Source organism: Cervus elaphus, chromosome 3 (genome assembly GCF_910594005.1).
Source record: "Cervus elaphus chromosome 3, mCerEla1.1, whole genome shotgun sequence".
Taxonomy (NCBI): domain Eukaryota; kingdom Metazoa; phylum Chordata; class Mammalia; order Artiodactyla; family Cervidae; genus Cervus; species Cervus elaphus.
The window spans coordinates 38281540-38302078 of record NC_057817.1 but is presented as its reverse complement, the minus strand read 5'-3'; the positions used below and the strand labels follow the sequence as shown (position 1 = coordinate 38302078).

Genomic DNA, 20539 nt, shown 5'->3' with positions numbered 1-20539 from the left:
TATGGGCTTAAGAATATAGCTATCAGGTTTTCTCAGACAGCTAAGGCAGGATTTAAAAATCACCCTAGCAGAAAGTACATTTCCTGGGTCCAGAGAATTCTGGTATTAACCTCATCTGAGGATCATGTCAGCTGAAAACAACATCTGACAGTTGGGATACAGAAATGAGTGAACAGATGTAAAAAAATAAAATTAAATTAAAAAGGGAGAAAGGATAAAAGGAAGAAAGAAAGAAAGAGAGGGAGGGAGAGAAAAGTGGTCTACAGATCAAATTGGACTTTGTTCTCCTTAATTTTATTATGATTAATTCTAAAATAGCTCATTAACATTTTTAGAATCAGTTGACAGAGAGAAATCTGGCATGCCCTCTATCACTCAATAGAAAAACATGAACTATATTTTTAAAAAATTTTAAGTTTCTGGGGACGGTATTGCATATCCAGCTGACACTGTGTCCTCGCCCTTACAGGTAGATCCAAACAGCATTGCTGCCAAAGACGGCCGAATTCGAGAAGGGGATCGTATTTTGCAAGTACGTGGTGCAGTTATTTTCTCTAGTTTCCTTCTATCTGTCCAACAGCTTTCATTTTATTTCACACCTTGAAAAATGTTAGAGAAAATAATTTCCCTTTGTTTCTGGTTAGTAACATCTACAAAACTAAAAGCTATCATTCAAACCTTTTTTTGAAAAAAATGGATAGTGCCATTTATTAAGAATTATTAGCTAATAATTAGTAAGACATAATCTCTGGACTCAGATACCTCAACTTCAGCTTCCAGCTCCATCACTTACTTAGACGCTTTACTTAATTTCTCATTGTAAGACTGTTTCCTCCTCTTAAAGGATGATAACAGTAAAATATATTGTGGCAAAGGTTAGATGTGATTAAGCATATGATGTGCCTAGTGAGTAATAAGTGCATGGCCAGAAATAAGTGTATGCTGTGTAATAAGCATGAACTGCTGTTGTTACTGGCATCAGCAGCATTTATTGCTGCCTTTTCCACAATAAATTAGGTAAACAGTGATCCCAGTGTTCCATTATGATGAAAGTTTAGAAATATGAAGTCTTAATTATTCACAAATGAGTTGCTGAGGACATGTGGAGGATGGACATGTGAAAACATAGAGATGGACTGAATTTCAGTTTAACATCAGAGATGGTAAGCATCTTATGGGAGGTGTGTAGACTGGAAAGAGTTCCAAGCCAAATCAGGAAAAACCCTGAAAGCCAAAGTTTCTATCATAAATCTTCCTTGACCCACTTTGTCACTTCTGAGTCCTTTCCCATAAAGAGTGACTGCAGGAAGACACACAGCAACCCAGCTCTTGTATCCAATTTAACCCAAAAAATAAGAACAGAGGGCTTTGAATTTCGCTGCAGAAGAAAGAAAAAAAATGAAAGTGTTAGTTGCTCCATCATGTTCGATACTGCAACCCCATGGACAGTAGCCCACCAGGCTCCTCTGTCCATAGAATTCTCCAGGCAAGAATACTGCAGTGGGTTCCTGTTCAGTTCGGTTACACAGTTGTGTCTCACTCTTTGCGACCCTGTGGACTGCAGCCTGTCAGGCTCCTCTGTCCATGGAATTTTTCAGGCAAGAATACTGGAGTGAGTTGCCATTTCCTCCTCTAGGGACGAGTAGGTAACCATTTCTTTCTCCAGGAGATCTTCCTGACCCAGGGATAGAACCCTGGTCTCCTGCATTGCAGGTAGATTCTTCATCATCTGAGCAACGAGGGAAGCCGATCACACCTGTAAAACGAGAACTCAAATGACACATTGAAGAAGTTACAACCTGTTGATATATTCTGTAAAACTTTTAGTTGTTATCTCTATCATTCCCATTTCTCCTTCTTAGATATGAACCCCTGAAAAATATTTCTTTTGATTCAATGCATTTGGATTCAACACTCTACCTGGAACCAGGGCTTTAAACTAAACAAGCTGTCATGGCAGCCTTTGGGGCACTCCCTGGGTCATTAGGAAGACAGCTGCATACACAGATGATGGTAGTACAATGTGACATCGTTGTGAGAAAGTTGTGCCACACCAGAGGGCTGTCCTACTCAGCCTTCGGCTGTTTCCTTTCCTTTCTTCAGGGGGACACTCACCAAATCACACCGCTTCTCCATACTCCTTCCCTTCTCAAGTGAGAGGCCACAGAACTCCTTTTTCATCAGGGACCCTCTACTAAAGCTCCAATTAGGAAAGAACTGGGGAATATTCATCATCCCACTAGTTCTCAGGAAACTTCAACTCTAGTGAGCGCCTTTCTGGTTAAACAAAATGGGATACGTCTATCACTGGATAATTCAGGGGCAGGAGAAGTTAATCAAGAAGTTAAGATTTAGCCTTGTCTGCTACTCTATTTTCAGTATCTCTTTCACACATACAAATAAATCAGGGGATGAAACACAGATATTCAGTAGAGAGAGTGACAGGATAGATGGAGGAGTAAAGTTTTAATTATGTATCCTCGTAAATAAAAAGCACATTATTTTACTGTGTCATCCGGATAACGAAGCTTCAAAAAATATTTCATTAGTATATGACTTATGAATCATTTTAAATGTGTTGTTTACCTTGTTAATATCTTCAATTAAGTAAACTGAAAAGAACGTAACCTTCCTTTGATGCTGAGGGTCACATCATACCCAGCAGTCACCACCCAATGCTATAATGGAGTAAAATGCTCGGTGACTGAAAGGTCTGGAAGATTGTGTGCCCTGATATTAAATGACCCTAGTTGGCTACTTTTTCTGTTGTGTTGGGTCTGTGTTTTTTCATTTTCCTCATGCTGTTTCCAGCTGTCACTTTTTCCTCTCACCTTCTACTCATCACACCCCATATTCAATACTGCAGCCCCACTGAGTCCCTTGCTAGTTTCTAGCTCACCACATCCCAAATGCAGTTAGTAAAATACAGTTAGATACACAGTACACAAATATAATTAGTAAAATGGCATCTGTTAGTTCTGCAGGTAGAGTTCAACAGATGTAGAGTACATGTGTTTCCATAGTTGCATACCATATGTTCCAACACTTCCTTATTTTTGGCTATGTTGTGGGCAGTTAAAGTTATCAGATAAAAAATTTTCTGGATAATAAGGCATTCTGTAATGGAGCTGGTTCATTGAAACAGCAGCAGGATTGATAAAGTGCTGTGGTTTGCCTGATTAGTTTATATTCAGTGACAAATATGTCACATCTAATGAATAAATACCTGTCACATTAAAAAGCCTAGAATTCAATTCTATCTGCACACACAGGAAACAAAGAGTCTTAAGAGTGATAGTAAAATTATATTAAAGAAAACCGTGACAAAATTGTACTCATAGACAAATAGCTCCTGTGTGGCTGGTAAGGAGATTATGGGATACATTGTAATGAACAATTAATGACTCCTTTCCCAGGGAGATGAGAGGAGGAGAAAGAGAGGATATCTTCTCATCCTTTAGCTTTCCTGGCTGGCTTTGATTTGAATGAGTTTTGTTAAAGCAATTGTGATTTTAATTTCCTGTTCACAATGACCTAAGTATAGTACTTCTATGGCTCTGCCCTCATTGTGTAGCTAAAATTTTCTAACTGTAGTGCTCCGTGGATGTGTTAGAGGACCTTCCTCAGTGGCATCACACACACACATGGGTATTCACACAATCTTGACAGAAGGTAGGGATCATACAGAAGAGAAACTATGACCCAGCTTCATGAGGACACATTCTAGCTCTCTTGTGTGTGTGTTTTTTTAAGTGCTTGACAGTCTATTTGCTGTGCTATTGCTACAAACTGGTTGTATTAGATGTGTTCCCAGGAATTAATATGGGGAAGTCCTTTAACAAAATTGTAGTGTTGAGCCACAGAGAAAAACTAAAGACACATACATGATTGGCTATCTAAAGGAAAGGGTGCTCTCGTCTCACGTTCTCTTTGGCATAGTAAGCATATAGAATTCCTTGTAAGTATATATCATTCTAATCTTGGCCAGAAAAGCCAGTCATGTTTGTAAGGATTATTCCCTGACAAAACCCTGCAAAAGCTCAAAACAGTGGAACCTGATTAGTTCCTCTAATTAGAACCTCTAATCAGGTCTTTCTTTCTCTGCCCTAAACTGGTCCTTAGCATGTCTTCCTACTCTTACTTGCTCTTTTTGGATAACTATTTTCCTTCTATTTCTCTTTGTTTCACTTCTGTATCTCTATGCTTCCTTTGCCTTCTTTTTCACAGTAAAATATCAATACATTCGACATAAATCTTTCCTTTTTGCCTAAGATTTTTTGGGTTTTCAAATAAGAAATTCTACCACCTATAGTTGGTTGAATGTCAAGAGCTTTAGCTGCCTACCTGCCCATGGTACACTGACACGAAAAACCTAAAAATTGTCATATTTAAACAAAAAAGAAGCTATATTGAGGCACTTCTAGACTTCTAAGTTTTTACACATATTCACATACTAAGTCACTTCAGTCATGTCTGACTCTTTGCTGCCCTATAGACTATAGCCTGTCAGGCTCCTTTGTCCATGGGGTTCAACAGGCAAGAATAGTGGAGTGGGTTGCCACATCCTCCTCCAGGGGATCTTCCTGACCCAGGGATTGAACACTCATCTCTTACATCTCCTGCACTGGTAGGGAGGTTCTTTACTACTAGTGCAACCTGAGAGGCCACACATACACACACACACACACACTCGTAGGCATGTACAGGAGATCAGCCTAAAGTGGGATTTCGGCTGATTTCTCTTTGTAATTGCCACAAATCTCTTCTAAGCCAAGATAATATCCATTTTGAAACTAATGTTTACATATGCCCATGCACAGAAAATGAGACAGATGTATTATCTAGCAGGTTTTTAAAAAAATTTATAACAAAGTCACATATTGCCTTCTTCCTCTCTCTTTTCCCCTCTATTGTCTTGAAATGGAAGTCTTTCAGTAAATTGTGGTGACTCCACTCCTCATCTATGTCCTCCCTTCGTTTCTGGCCCCTTCACCCTTTCTGTGTGGTGTTTTCAGGCATAGGAAGATGTTTTCCCACAAGCAATCCTTCAGCTATGAGCCATCATTCATGAAACAAAGCAAATGAAGGTGGAAAGCTCTGTTTCCATTCCTCAAGTCTTTTCATTCCATGAGAAGAATCTTTGATGAAACCTATGGCTGCATTTTTTGTCTCAATATCTGAGTATCAAACTAATGTTCCAAGTACAATGGAATCTACTAACCAGGTGGCTAAGGTGACCTTTATTTTAAAAAAGAAATAAAAATTGCCTGTTAATGCTGGTTTTCTGTGGCAAACTTATTTCACTCCACCTATGATTCTGGATATAAACTGTTTCTACAACATATGATCTGTCCTCCCAAAATAAGGACACAATGCCCAAACTGAAGATCATAGCTCTGGTCGTTATGAGTTCACAGAGGAGATAGAAGAATACCAACTATAAAGGAAATCAAACTCAGCCATAGTGTTTCTTGATGACCCTCTAAGAATTAAAAATACATATGAGATAGATATCTCTTAAGCTAGAACCATGTTCACTATTGTGGATTTCATTGTTATGCATGAGTTTTAATATATTTGCTTTATTTAGAAGAAAAGAATATTTCTGAGGGACTAAAATATAAATAATCATAGTAATAATAATAGCAACAATAGCATTAATAGTAATATATACCAACGTTGTACATTTTCTGTATACAGCACTTATTTAAACCTTTTACATATATTAACCCATTTAATCCTGTAACATCCCTCTGAAAGAGACACTATTATCTGCAGTTTAATAGAGAAAAACATAATAGCAACATTAACATGAATGAAGAGTATTTAGATTAATGGTAAGTAAAATTTACATGAAGAATTTGGAAGTGAGAAAAAGTGAGAACTGCATTTCAAATTTTTAATAAAAGTTTAAGATAAATTGTGTGAGATCATCCAACTCATTCTCCTTAGGATCAATGCGCTTACAAAGGAGGGAAGAAGAAGACTAGATGCAAAAGAAGAAAGATAGACACATAGATGCATCACAGATACACTATAAGAATTACTATAAAAGGGGTGCAAGTCCTCAAAACTCAAAGAAAGTAAAACTTTTCATATTATTATTTTTAAACTACACACGAGGAATGGGGGGTAGTAATCCTCCATTACCAATTTATGTTTATTTAAAGGAAAAAAGGCCTTGGACCCAATACAGAAATAGCTTTTCATATATATATTTACAAGAAAAAAGAAAACTACAACATATCCTCTGGGTCATTAGTCCCCAGTTTGGAATCAAAGTTTTGTTTTTGTTTTTTCTAATTTGATAAATTTTATTTGGAAATTGAAAAAAGAAAAGAAAATAGATTTGAAAATTATAAAAGCTGAATTTCCTGTCCACACACACAAGTGAAAAACTGAGGAGCTATTCATTTGATTACAGTAAGAAAATATAGCATGTGGTTGTGTGATTTTTCCCTTCTTTGACTATTATTGTCTGCTTCCTTCATACTAAATATGAGTCTATAAGGATCATTGATTGTGGTGCACAGATGAGATTCCTGAGCTTGTCTTCAAATAATTATGTCTGTCTTCATGAGTCAGCCAGAATCCCAGAGACCCACAAGGAGAAAACCTCAGGAGTCCACTTCATGCTTTTAAGAAGAAATTCTCAATGAAAGATGTTAGATTAATTATTGAAAATAGTGGTCAGTGCAGCCACATTTTGTTTAATTTATTGACATAATTAATACTTATTTTAGACAGAATTACGTGACCTCTTCAATTGAAATTTCTTTCCACTTTCTTTGATTATGTGTTATGGGTCAAAAATCTCATTGTCTCTATGGAATGGAATGATTATAAAGTAAAATAAATTTATAAAGGGCAAAGAAAAAATACATCAATAAGAGCTAAATACCTTTGAACATGAAAATGTAGTTTAAAATGCAAATTTTAGGAACCTTATTTTCTCTGTAGCACTTAGGAAAAAAATGGTACATTTCAAACACTACTAGAATCTATTGTTTTTAATAAAAAAATTTACTCAAGCTTGGCTTCTTTCATAAGCATTCCTATTAAACAAAACATTTACTTTTTTCTAAATTTAAGTATATTTAAGAGCTGAACCTTATTTCATTAGCTTTGTTGTTTTAGCGAAGCAGATAATTCTGAGAAAGACGCTGGAGTAGACGAGGATATTACCGATGAGCTTGTTCTCGTTTGATTCGTTAAGCATCAAAAGATATCCAGAGAGTGATTTGGGGCAACTGAGTCAGACCCACATGCAAATATGAGATGATTAAATGAAAATGCAAGCAGCAGCGGCCCGGGAGCATCACCCGGTGAGAGATAACACGGCGGCTCTCTAATTGGCTCACAGCGAGCGCGCAGGATGACGGATTTCAGTTGTGGTATTGCTGGGCCTGCTTTCCCCAGCACCATTATCTCAGAGTGACACTTCCATTACTCTGAGCGGAGAAAGATGAACGTCACCTGTCAGGGGCTGGTTAATTGTGTTGCTAGATGTATGTTGCCAGGGCGCAGGTTGGACATTTATGAACATAACTGCTTCCTCTGATGTCCGCCATCCTTCAGGGATCGATATGCCTCTTACAGTAAGCGCGCAATTGAGTGAAGGCACTTACCACCGAGGGGCTGAAGACGAGCCCATTGTGTGAGCTTCATTGTCCATACATTTACCATAAATGAGCTGATATTTGCCATTTATTGTGTGCAGCATTGTGGAAATGGAAACTAATGCGCCACTTTCATTTGTTTTCTAGATAAATGGGGAAGACGTCCAGGATCGCGAGGCGGCGGTGGCCCAGCTGTCTAGCGATGAGTGCCGGAGAATCCTGCTGCTGGTTGCCAGGCCAGAGAGTCAGGTCAGAACACAGAGCAAAAGCCTTGGGCTGAACCTTAGGTTCATCGTCTGCTATTCCACATCAGATCAGTGCCACAGTTATTTGTAAAACCAGGCATACAAAACAGAATCCAGTCATTTCCAATTTGCCAACCTTATCAAAACAATTATAAGTAAAGACTCCTTAATATTGCTCCACATAAAGGCAGCTAAACAACTTATTTTTTAAAAGAAACACGAAATTGTATAATTACTCTCTCCTTCCACTTGCCACTTATTTAAAATTAATTCATAAATGAAAAATGATTGACCTTACATGATATTTAATTCTGTGTGCATCCCTGCTTTAGGTTGTCATCTAAAAATACTTAATTGGCATATTAAGGTATCTTAAAAGAATCTCTAATGAGAGAAACATTAGCATATCTAGCTATCAACTCAAATCTTTTTAGAGTGCCTTTATCAAATAAAATACCTTAGGTAGCACGATGTGGTTCCATGTATAGTAGATGAATTTTTTCCAAGTTTAGCATGACAGACTCATCTGTCTGGACAAAACCAAAAACTGAGAGCTTCTAAGGAATTTTTTTTATATCTTTACAGAGGGAGATGTCATGAAAGTAAAGGAGAGGCAATGGTGGACGAAAAGTACTATGGGTACTTCTTTTTATGTCCTTTTATCCCCCACCACAATGCAGGAAGGACCTTACATTGTCACCATTCTATCTTTCTGTCAGTAGTTTGAGTGAAGTTGGTTATATCACCATTTGTCTTTTAGGTTATTGATCTGATATTTTTCAGACTCAGTAACTACATCCTATCTATAAATTATATTGAGTAAGTGTATTTCAGTGTCAGACTGAATCCTGACTCGAATATAGTGGTTATAAAAGATCACCCTTTCCGCATATATTTCCTTTATGCCCTTGACCATTCTAAATGGTTCCCATAAAGCCTGCCATAGCCCAGGGCAGACTGAAGTTGCACACCTGAGGTCTTGGGAGTGGGGTTGGACAGGCTGCAACTGGCTGGGCTGCCTATGTGAGAGTGAATTATTAAAATACATATGAAATTGCACTAATTACTTGGAAATTTGGCAAACCAGTTAATCTCAATGACCCCATTTTCTCGAAAAAGAATAGAGAGGCTAAATACATATTAGTGAAATTAATGGTAAATTGAAAAGAGCTCAATAGTCACCCTTTGTAGAAAAGAAATTTTGACTTTATCATGTGGTTTCCCTGCCTTTTCCATGTAACTGCTAGACAACCTCATTAATTTAGAATTAAAGCATTTCCTTTACTATGCCATATAACTGTTATAATGTACTGTGGAAAGAAGAGAAGTTAGTAGCAGAAGACCAGATCCTGTTCATCTTCGATAGCTTAAATATTCTCAGTAGAACCAGTGGTGGTTTTGAATAACTGACTACACTCCTAACCCAAGAGTTAATGTTGGAGGATGAATTTTCAAACAATACTTTCCACAATTGATAAAAGATGGTCATCTGACTCTGAAGGATACCATCCTGTCTGACAAAAGTAGGATCTTCCTTAGCCCTTTGATCCTGAAGATAATGCCACTGATCCTAAAGATAATGACATTGGAATGAACTGATTGCCTTTAGAAAACCAGATTTCTAGTAAAATAAGGAAAGAAAATGCATTGTAACACTATACTTTAAAATGTAATTTAAGCATTACATGCTATAAAGTAGCAAAAGCAACACAAAACAAAACTTGTATTTACATCACCATATTTTCCCGTCAGTTTCAATGTATTTCATTATTGCATTTTTGTGGGTAAGTTTTATTTAGAGAGAGTATGGAAGTTTATGTGTCGTTTTTCTACCCTTAAAAAAAAAATGTTTCAAATACTCTCAGAAATGATCTACAGAGTTGCTGGGGGCAGTATTGTGCAACCATGCAATATTTTTAAATAACTCATTTCTTTCATTCCCTGTCAACTTACTTTCATTTTCTGCCCATTTTCTTCCTTAGACCATTAAAGATATTGCTATTTTGTCCTATTCCCCTTGGGACACTGGGTGAGAATAGGCTCTTGTAAGAACTATAGAGAACTTTTGAGATAGTGCAGGTTGTTCCTTTCTTTGAGATACCACGAGTGCAGACAGATCCCCCTGTATAATCATGACTATGCTCAGCTCCAGGGAAAAGTCAGTCTGCCAGAGCACTGGACTCAGACTGCCGTATTTATGTCAGTCTGTCAATGTGACAGGGAAGGGAGATGAGCCAGAAGAATCTCTCCTGACTTAGTGTGTTGTGTATTCCTCCAGCCTAAAGGGACGCCTTATCAAAGCAGACGGACACTTACCACCCATGGCAACTCAGGGATCTGTGGGGTTAGCTAACAAGAAAAGGCTTATAGGGAACTGTTAATTTCTATCATTTGTTCTCTTTGTCTTCCCCACCCCTTCATTTCAATTTCAAAAGATTCTGTTCTATCATTCACGGTATCAATGTAGGCAAATATTTTATTTTGACCTGATTAAAGAAACATTCCTTGGTATGCTTATAAAAAATAAACAGTTCTAGCTTTAAGTAATTTCTTTTGGAGTCTGGCATTTGCAACTTCATGAAACTTAAAAGGGATTAAAAATATGAAACTTGAACAATTATGAATTGGACTGAATTTAAATTTTTAGTCAGCTTAATTTTCATAGCTCATCTGCATATCAAAGTCACTGGGGTGGAACTTGGTCAAGTTATTCAGGCCAAGTTGAAATAAATGAGGATGAATAAATGCATTGATGCTTTTGGCCCAGTCAAGTTTGAGATAATTTAAGGTCTAGGTAGCCTTCAGTAAATAAAAAAGAAACCTATGATTGCCTTCTTTTAATGACTATGATGCATATACACTAATGCCTCTTCTGATACAATTTAATGTTTTCTCAGGGATTCCCAGGTGACTCAGTGATAAATTAAAAAATCCACCTACCAATGCAGGAGACATGGGCTCGATCCTTGGGTCAGGGAGATCCCTTGCAGGAGGGCATGGCAACCCACTCCAGTATTCTTGCCTGGAAAATCCCATGGGTAGAGAAGCCTGGCAGGCTACAGTCTGTGGGGGTCACAAAGAGCTGGACACGACTGAGCATGCACACAGGTTTATTTGTGTTTAAGTTTTAGAAGTTCAGCTCTCTTAAAGACAAGTTTGTTTTATGTGTTTGTTTGGTGCTTAAGCATTAGTCTGATAGTGAAAGCATCTCCCACTCTTGTTGATTTTGACTCACTAGAAAACTGCTGTTCCACTGTAACACAGAGTAAAGAAGAACTTTGACAATTATCCAGTTAATTCAATCAGTACAGACAGCTAATTTATGTAATCCAGCTCCAAAACCCCACTTTGAGGCAAATTATCTGTATTGACTGTCAACACTTATCATATTAACAAGATAACCATGAGTTTTCCACTTCCCTTTGTATTAAGAAGCCAAAAGGATTTGCTTGGTTTAGTTTGTGTAAGACTCCCACAAGAATATCTGCCTTCAGCACCCACAGACAAAACCCTGCATGCTTCCACTGCTCCCTCACCCTTATGTGCAACATTTAAGGTCTTTTTCCCTGAAATTGGGTCTGAGAAATGAATCACAATAGTTATACCATAGAACCACTTTGTTTTTGAGAATACCTTGGAATTTTCCTTTTTTTCAGATAAAATAAATGTGTGTATTTGTGGCAAGGAGTCATCTTGTTAACTTGAAAGTCATCCACCTCAAAATCAAAAACAGAGTGAGGGTAGCAAGTGTGTGTGTGTGTGTGTGTGTGTGTGTATTGAGAGGTGCATTTGGTATGGAGTTGCTTTGGGGTTGTTGTTAAGGAAAAAGGCCCTATTGTCTCAGCCCTATTAGTACCACTGCAGTTCTTTAGCACGGGGACTGTCGGAGGTAATGAGCGTGACAGATGTGGATTATGCAGCATGCTTTTCATACATTTTGAAAGACGGTAATGTTCTGTGCTGTGAGATCTACTCAGTTATGAGAGAAAATCTGTAGTTCTGTTTTAGGAAAAGATAAAAAGCATATGAGCCCAATTTTTTTTTTTTATCACCTTTTCTTCCTTCTGAGAGGTGAACTATAGGAGGCTGGTATTTTGAAGAGAATCATTATGATAAAAGGAACTAGTCAGGCGTCACCATTTAAGTTTACCCTATTTTAGCATGAGTCCTCACTAACAGAATAAAATGTACTAATGTATTCTTATGTAGGTGGATGAAGGCTGGCTGGAAGATGAAAGGAATGAATTCTTAGAGGAGTTAAACTTGGCGATGTTGGAAGAACAGCATAATGAAGCAATGCAGCGCACTGCCGATGAGGTGGAGCAGGTAGGACCGCGATCTGAACTCCATCATTGGAAAGGATGCTATTCTTCCTTAAATGCATAATCTTAAATGAAATTTTTTTAAAAAATCAAAGAGTTTTAGTGAATATCTCTGTGATGGTAATTTCTGAAGGCAAAAGATCATCTCAAATGAAGCAGAGGAAATAAATACAATTTTTTCTATTAAGAATATTTTTAGTTTGGGAAGCTTAGGGACCATTATGGAGGGCACAGTAGTATTCAGGTGCTGACTCAGGTACCGTTCAATGTAATTCAGAAATTTAATAGTAAAAGTATATTTTGCCTCTCAGTACACCAGCCGGAGATAAACTATATCTCATGAGGTAACCCCTCCTCCCCGAAAAGTATTTTTTTTTTAGTTTTGAAATATCAGTGTAGATATTTGAATATCTACTTGAGGAAGATGATATGATTAAGCCATTGATCTTATTTGGGTATTTGGTATCATGATTACACTGAATTACGAGTAGTTAGACTTGAGATTATTGACATAATTTTGTCTTAAGGTCACATATTCATTCAACAAAAAATTCTGAGCCCCTGATATATTTCAAGTACCACATTTGATCCTGAGAATACAAACAAAATGAGCAAAATCCCTTCCTTTAAGTAATTCACAACTGATGAATGATCAAAGTGTGGTTTGTGGCAAACTGAGCCTTAGGAATCTTTTCATTTTTGTTGTCATTATTTTTTACTAGATAAAATTAAGATCAATATAGCCTAGATTTTTTGTCAGATTCATGTCATTCATTTCCCTGATATAACTGTATTAACACTCTGCTCTCAACTTTCTGATTGTTTAATTATCATCCTGTTCTCAACATTAATTGTTAACTAACCCTAAAAGATAATTATTTTTAAAAGTCCTGACAGTTAGGCTTAGAACATAAAACACAAACATCCTATCACTTTACCAAGCTGAATGATGAGATACAGTGACATGCTGGCATCCCATAACAGAGGTGTGTGTGTGTGTGTGTGTGTGTGCGTGTGTGCACAATCACTAATATCAGTGCATATATTAATAATTAGGTTGCAAACTACAGTTGACAGAACCATATGTGCTCACCATGGGTGTTCAGTGGCCACTTCACAAACAGTAGTTCATGCTCAAAAGCAATGCCGCTACTGTAGTGACTGCTTTTCAATATAAGGAGGACAGATTGAAATTTTTCTGTGTGACTTCAACACTGGCCACAAATAAAGATATTTTTTTGGTGGCAGCTGCTGGTTATGAGCAAGAAAGTCCTTGCTCCAGGCTTTTTCTCTCTTAGATACAAAATGTGACCTGATACAGAATTGACAGGAGGATGTTGGAATAAAGAAAGAAGGGAGAAATCCTGTCCAGGTGAAGTGATACGGTGTCAGATGCTGCCTACTCATCAGACGTAATACAAATGCTAGGTCTTCTGAGGTAACACAAGATGTCCCTGAGGTTAGATTTTTACTGTGTAGAAATTTTTCTTCACCATGAGACTGAAAAATGATGAGAAATACAGAAACCTTTAAAAGTCTTTTGCCCTTATAAACAATAATACTACATTAGAAATGTCTTGGTAGAAACATTGCCTGTCACTATGATGATTCCATAGGGAAATGATAAATTATAGAGTAGCATTATATCAGAAACCAGGAATTTTAGTTTTCAGAATAGAAAACTCTTTTTATTTTCACATGTCCTTGTAAACCAGTAATAAAAGAAAGAGAAATGCGATTAAAAATTGCATATCCATATATAAAAGCTAAAATATACATCCATCTGAAAGTTTCACCTTACATGCTTTCCTTGGTCCTGTGACTGCTGCTGGCACACATTTTGTCAACAAATTTGTCTATCATTTATACTCCATAAGAAAATATCACCTTCTTGTATTTTTCAGCTTACTCTTAGACAGGAGAAAATATAAATATAAGTATTGTGGTATACAAACAACACTGTCCAATATCAGTAATACCCTCTGGGGATTTTATAGGGATTCCCTGGTGGTTCAGATGGTAAAGAGTCTGCCTGCAATGTGGGAGACCCAGGGTCGATCCCTGGGTCGGGAAGATTCACTAGAGAAAGAAATGGCAAAGCACGCCAATATTTTTGCCTGGGGGTTTTACGGCGCAGCGTGCAAGTGACACCACATTTGATGTCAGTGTCACCTTATAGCAAGGAATATAGAGATGTATCAAGTTTTCCATTATTGGTTACAATTACTTATGTAACTAATGTATGTACTTATGTATGCACTTATGTAGCTCACTAAGTCATTTCAGTTGTATCTTACTCTGTGCAACCCTATGGACTGAAGCCTGCCAGGCTCCTCTGTCCCTGGGATTCTCCAGACAAGAATACTGAAGTGGATGGACGTGCCCTCCTCCAGGGAAACTTCCTGACCCATGGATCGAACCCACATCTCTTACATCTACCTGCACTGGCAAGCGGGTTCTTTACCACTACTGCCTTATGTATAACATTCTTTTTTATCAATAAGACATTTTAAATCAATCATAGTATGTTCTCAACAAATGAGGAAAAATATTTTATGGAAAGATTGAGAATCCTAAAATTAACATGATACATGGTCATGTTCTCCCTCCAGTTCATTATATTTTTTTTGCCATTACTTGATTGGACGAAAACAACAATGATCTGACACTTTCAAACCTGTTTTAGTTTTTATCACCTATCCTTTCTTTCTTTGACACTAACAGGCTTAATTATATCTAATTATATAATTCCTGCTAAAGGGGAAAATGTATATATGTATAAAAGTGAGTAAACTTAGACACAAGGAGAAAGCAATCTAGAAATTGTATTTGTAGACTTTTATAAGAGAAGTGATAGAATAAAGAGTAACTTTACGCTGTTCACAGAGAAACAACTAGATATGCATCTTCCTAGGACAGTGACAGTTAATTGTTCTGCACGAAAAGCCAAAAATTACCAGGGAGTGAAATTCACATATATATTTACATACATATCTGTTGTTTGGCATTATGCCCTTGTCTGGAAATCAGTGCTGCTCAGATTTGAGGGGAACCATCATTTTACTCTCAGTAATATAAAACTCACTTCTGAAGGATATCACTGGCTAAGAGTAGAAAAATCTTTTAAAGTAACCCAATGAGTCCTAAGACATTACTGTTGCTTTTGAGCAACATGATATGGAGATGCCTTGAAGTCAAAGTACATGTATGCAAGAATATAGCACCTTGGATGTAAAGAAATCCTGTCTATGGAGGATGGCACTGGCCTCCTAGACTTCCTGCCTAAGAAGTTACATCGATCTGGGACTGTTTCCTTATCTATGGACAAAAGGTCTTGGGCTCCTGTACTTACTCCTGAAATTTTGTGATATTTCATTTATTATCATCAGTGTATTACTAGATCCAATGAAGTTTCTTTTGAACTTGAGAAAAGTTCATGAAAAAAAGAAATAGTAACAAGTGATGTGGCTTCTGAACTCCAGACCTTCATTGCTGAAGACTTTTGGGATTCTGTCTGAATCATCCTTTTGTATGTTATCACCTCAGAAACTCATAAAGTCACCTCATTTATACAACTTCACTCCAGTTTCTCAACTAAAAGAGAGCCTAAGACAAGAATCACTTATTTTAAATCACTCATTGAATTTTAATTTAATTATTTTAATGTGTTCTGTTTTATTTATCTTCAAGAGAGTAGCATAGCCATATTCAAGCAGCTTTTGTTTTCTTTATTTTAGAGCCAAAAAAAAAAAAAACCCACTGCCATCAGCCAATTGCCTTTATTTGTAAAACTGTTATGGATACTAAAATTAGGATAGCTTTCTAGGAGCTGAACTTTTGCCAAGAAGCATTGATTTTTCAAACAAGTTTTCAATGACTGATTTTCAAAACAATTAACTTTCTTTCTTCTCTTAACTTTATTTTCCTAGCCAAAAAAACAAGAAGAAGAAGAAGGCACAACAGATACGGCAACATCCTCATCCAACAACCATGAGAAGGACAGTGGAGTGGGGCGCACAGATGAAAGCTTGCGGAATGACGAGAGCTCAGAGCAGGAGAATGCAACCGAGGATCCCAATGGCACATCTCTGAAAAGCAAAAGAGAGCTGGGGCAGAGCCAAGACACTCTGGGAAGCGTTGAACTTCAGTGCAATGAGAGTTTTGTGTCTGGTGAATACATTGACTCAGACTGTATTGGCAACCAAGATGAGGAGTGTGAAAGATTTCGGCAACTCTTGGAGCTCAAATGCAAGATAAGGAAGCATGGGGAGTATGACCTGTATTACTCAAGCAGCACAATAGAATGTAATCAGGGAGGACGAGAGGGAGTGGAGCACGAACTGCAGTTGCTTAATGAAGAACTGAGAAACATTGAACTTGAGTGCCAAACTATCATGCAGGCTCACAGGCTCCAGAAAGTGACAGACCAGTATGGAGATATCTGGGCATTGCATGATGGAGGATTCCGAAGTTATAACACCAGCATAGACACCCAGAGGGGAAAACTAGATGACATCCTTGAGCACCCAGAAAAGTCAGACAAAGACAGTTCCAGTGCTTACAACACAGCTGAAAGTTGCAGAAGCACTCCACTCACTGTGGACCGTTCCCCTGACAGTTCCCTTCCAAGAGTGATCAGCCTCACCAATAAGAAAAACCTGAGAAGCACAATGGCAGCCAACCAGTCCTCTTCCGGACAGAGCACTAAAGAGTCAACCTGCACCAAAGCCAAAACCTCTGAACAAGGCTGTGTCATTGAAGGCAAAGAGAAGACTTCAGAAAGCAGCAAGCTTTCTGATCCAGAGAAAACCAGCAGTGAACACATCCCTTATCTCTCCCCTTACCACAGCTCCTCCTATAGATATGCAAACATCCCAGCACACGCCAGGCATTATCAAAGCTACATGCAGTTAATTCAACAGAAGTCCGCAGTCGAGTACGCCCAGAGTCAGCTCAGCTTGGTGAGCGTGTGCAAGGAGTCTCAGAAGTGCTCAGAACCCAAGATGGAATGGAAGGTGAAAATCAGGAGCGACGGGACGCGGTACATCACCAAGAGACCCGTGCGGGACCGCATTCTAAAGGAGCGTGCCTTAAAGATCAAGGAGGAACGGAGTGGCATGACCACGGACGATGACACCATGAGCGAGATGAAGATGGGGCGCTACTGGAGCAAAGAGGAGAGGAAGCAACACCTGGTCCGGGCCAAGGAGCAGCGGCGCCGCCGAGAGTTCATGATGCGGAGCCGGCTGGAGTGTCTCAAGGAGAGTCCCCAGAGCGGCAGTGAGGGCAAGAAGGAGGTCAACATCATTGAACTGAGTCACAAAAAGATGATGAAGAAGAGAAACAAGAAAATTTTGGACAACTGGATGACAATCCAAGAATTGATGACCCATGGGGCCAAGTCCCCTGATGGTACACAAGTTCCTAATGCCTTTTTGTCTGTCACCACAGTATGACCCAATGGATGGAATGCAGCTGATTTTCAGAGGGTGCTACCAGTTTGGGTAGACGATGCTTGCCTCGTTCAATGTGGCATTTTTATATATATTTTGTGACTCTTTATAGTTTAAATTTTTTGTAAGCAAAAATACCTGCTAATTTTTCATTTGTTTTTCATATATCGGTACTTCTTTTTGGCTGAGATTTTTTTCTTTGACTTGTGATATATTCATATTACTCATTTATATATAAAAACAAGCAAAAGGAAAGAAAACAAAAAAACTTGCACAAAAATACTGAGGAGCCAATTAACTTCCTATTTTAATGTACCTACTATAGATCTGGATTTATTTCTCTAGTTTACTTATTTTCAACTTTAATAACAACTCAATGCCAAAACATTTCTATGCTTGCTTCTTGACCTAATACATATGAAATCAAACCTGATGATAAATCATGTGCCACATCTTGTTTTACACATAAAAATCACCTCTTTTTAACATCCTGTTGTACATTTAACACATAAATGGCCATTATCTTTGTCTCAGTAAAGTGTAGGTGGACAATCTTCCTGTGGTATGTAGTGACACTGTTTATGTAGTTAGATAGTTGTGGTAATTGTGACAATAAAAGAGAAATAAATTATTGATTATCCCTGAGAAAAGCTATCAAGGAGTGCTTTATTTCCATTGTTCCCTGTGGTTACCAGATATACATTAGTTATATATGTATACTCTTTAGAAGACTCCTAATTGTGAATTATAAAATGTGTACATTTTCTATCCCATTTTCCAATAAATTGTCCTGAAATACTTCCCATAGATCATTGTGTCACATATTCTTACCAAGATTAAGTTATGTAGAGCATCTAAGAGTTGCTGTCTAAGCATTCAATAATCATGAGTTCATGCTCTCCTTGACTGCTACCCACATAAAGAAAAGCCAAGAGCAATTTAAGGGATGATATGGAGACAGAGGATCAGTAAATAGCTGAGACTGTTTGTAAGGACACTGTTAGTCAGCCCAAACTGCCATAACATATAGGCTGTGTGGCTTAAACAACAGGAATTTCTCACAGTTCTTGAGGCTGGAAGTCCAACATCAAGGCACCAACCAATTCAGCTCCTGATGAGGGCTCTCTTCCTGTTTTGTAAATGGCCTCCTTGCTTTGTCCTCACAGGGTAGAGAAAGAGAGGAAGCTGTTTGGTGTAACTTCTTTTAAGGACACTAATCCCGTCATGAGGGTCTCCTCCTCATGACCTCATTTAAACCTAATTACCTCCCAAAAGCCCCATTTTCAGCTACCATCACATTAGGACTTAGAGCTTCAACATATGGATTTGTCAGGGGGAGAGGCAGTTCAGCCCACAGCACCATGGGCATTTGTTTAGTTCATCCTTTGGAAAGAAATTCTTGGGAACTCTCTTTTCAATAATTTTCAGCCTACTCAATTACACATGCCTTATTAAAAAGTGAGATTATTAGATTATCAGATAGGATATTTGAGTCTAGCTTTTCATCATATAAACATCAACTATATCATATATCAATCACAATGGCTTCAAAGTGAAAGACCAGATCAATGTGTGTGTGAATTTGATCAAATTTTCATTCAACCCAAGAGATTGTTTTAACATAACAGAGACACAACATCTAAACATCTTTGAAGCTACTTTCCTGTTTAAAAACCCATAATGGCTCCTTACTAGCTCTTAAATCAAACTCTGATGCCCCAGCCTTATTTTCAAGGTTCTCCACTAACTTGCCCACCTTGCCTCCGGTGCCTCCTCTAGGTTTTCTCTGAGTTTTTCTGGCTTCTGAGCAACCTGTCCATTTTCGCTGAAGTTATCTAATGTTATTTACCCATCTGGAGTTTCTGTGCCAAATCCTACACCTCTCTTGGAGAGTAATCACATGTACATTTTCTCTTTGGAGCCTGTTTGGATGACACTGGGTTTTCTCTGCATTTTCACATACACTCTGATGTACCTGCAGTTTATTTTACCTTGAAGATTTTATCCTTCCATTATTTGGATCACATACACAGAACTTATTGTCTCCCTGCACAGAAATATAAAGTTCATGGAGTCTGGCCCTTGAGTCACCTTCTTTGTAAATCTCTCATAGGATGTCATTTAAACAATAATGAATGTTAGTTGAGTTAAATTATTTTATTCACTTATCTCACTTATTGGTCCTTTTGTTAGTGTTTTCCTTACTCATCTACCAGTCTAAGTTCTTACCTTTTAAAGGGCTATTACATAGATGAAAAGAAATAAATCTTATTTACATATAATAAAAAGCTGGTCTCAAAAATTTTAAGATAGTGATAGTAATAGCAACTTAAGTCAACTGAAAATTTCATCACTGCTAACTTTAATCCAATCAATAGAACTACTATGAGTGCACCTAGAGCTAAATTTTGATCAGATGGTTTTAAATAAGAATGCCTCTCTATCTTAAAAACTCAGTTTTTTCCTGATCTAATGCCTATGGTTACTGTTTATCCTCTTGATACACCTGGGTTTAAATATTCATTGAATTCAAATTACTCCTATAGATAAATGCATTTGGAACCAACATGTAGATATTTTCCAGAAGAAATATGTACACATCTAACAGAATGCAGTGTTTCCAATCCAAAGTTACCAGCTTAATTTTATTTTTATTAAGGCCAAGTGTGCTTGCCAATTTTTTAAAACTGTGATGTTAGTGTTTTTCATGTCTGTGTTTATACAATTCTACAAATTGAGAAATGTCTTTTTAAAAAATCAGTGAAAATCTGAGAAGTGTTATGTTTTATCTTTCTACATAACATATCTTTGTGCTAAGCATGTTTTTTTTCTAGTAAATGAATAAAATAATAAACCTGCTGCTCAACAAAGAAAAACAATTGACTATATGTGAAATATTT

At 37.6% G+C, this 20539-nt stretch overlaps 1 protein-coding gene across 4 annotated transcripts in view; it reads left to right on the top strand.

The window, feature by feature from the left end:
- PDZRN4 (PDZ domain containing ring finger 4) overlaps positions 1–20006 on the top strand; it is a 392791-nt gene extending 372785 nt beyond the window's left edge. For all 4 annotated transcript variants that reach the window (XM_043886846.1, XM_043886854.1, XM_043886872.1 and 1 more), the window contains 4 exons: positions 470–532; positions 7767–7868; positions 12074–12190; positions 16116–20006. In XM_043886846.1, the coding sequence (XP_043742781.1) occupies positions 470–532; positions 7767–7868; positions 12074–12190; positions 16116–17642 (1809 nt within the window). In that variant the 3' untranslated portion in view covers positions 17643–20006. The remainder of the gene's footprint in view (positions 1–469; positions 533–7766; positions 7869–12073; positions 12191–16115) is intronic.
- Positions 20007–20539: the final 533 nt, after the last annotated feature.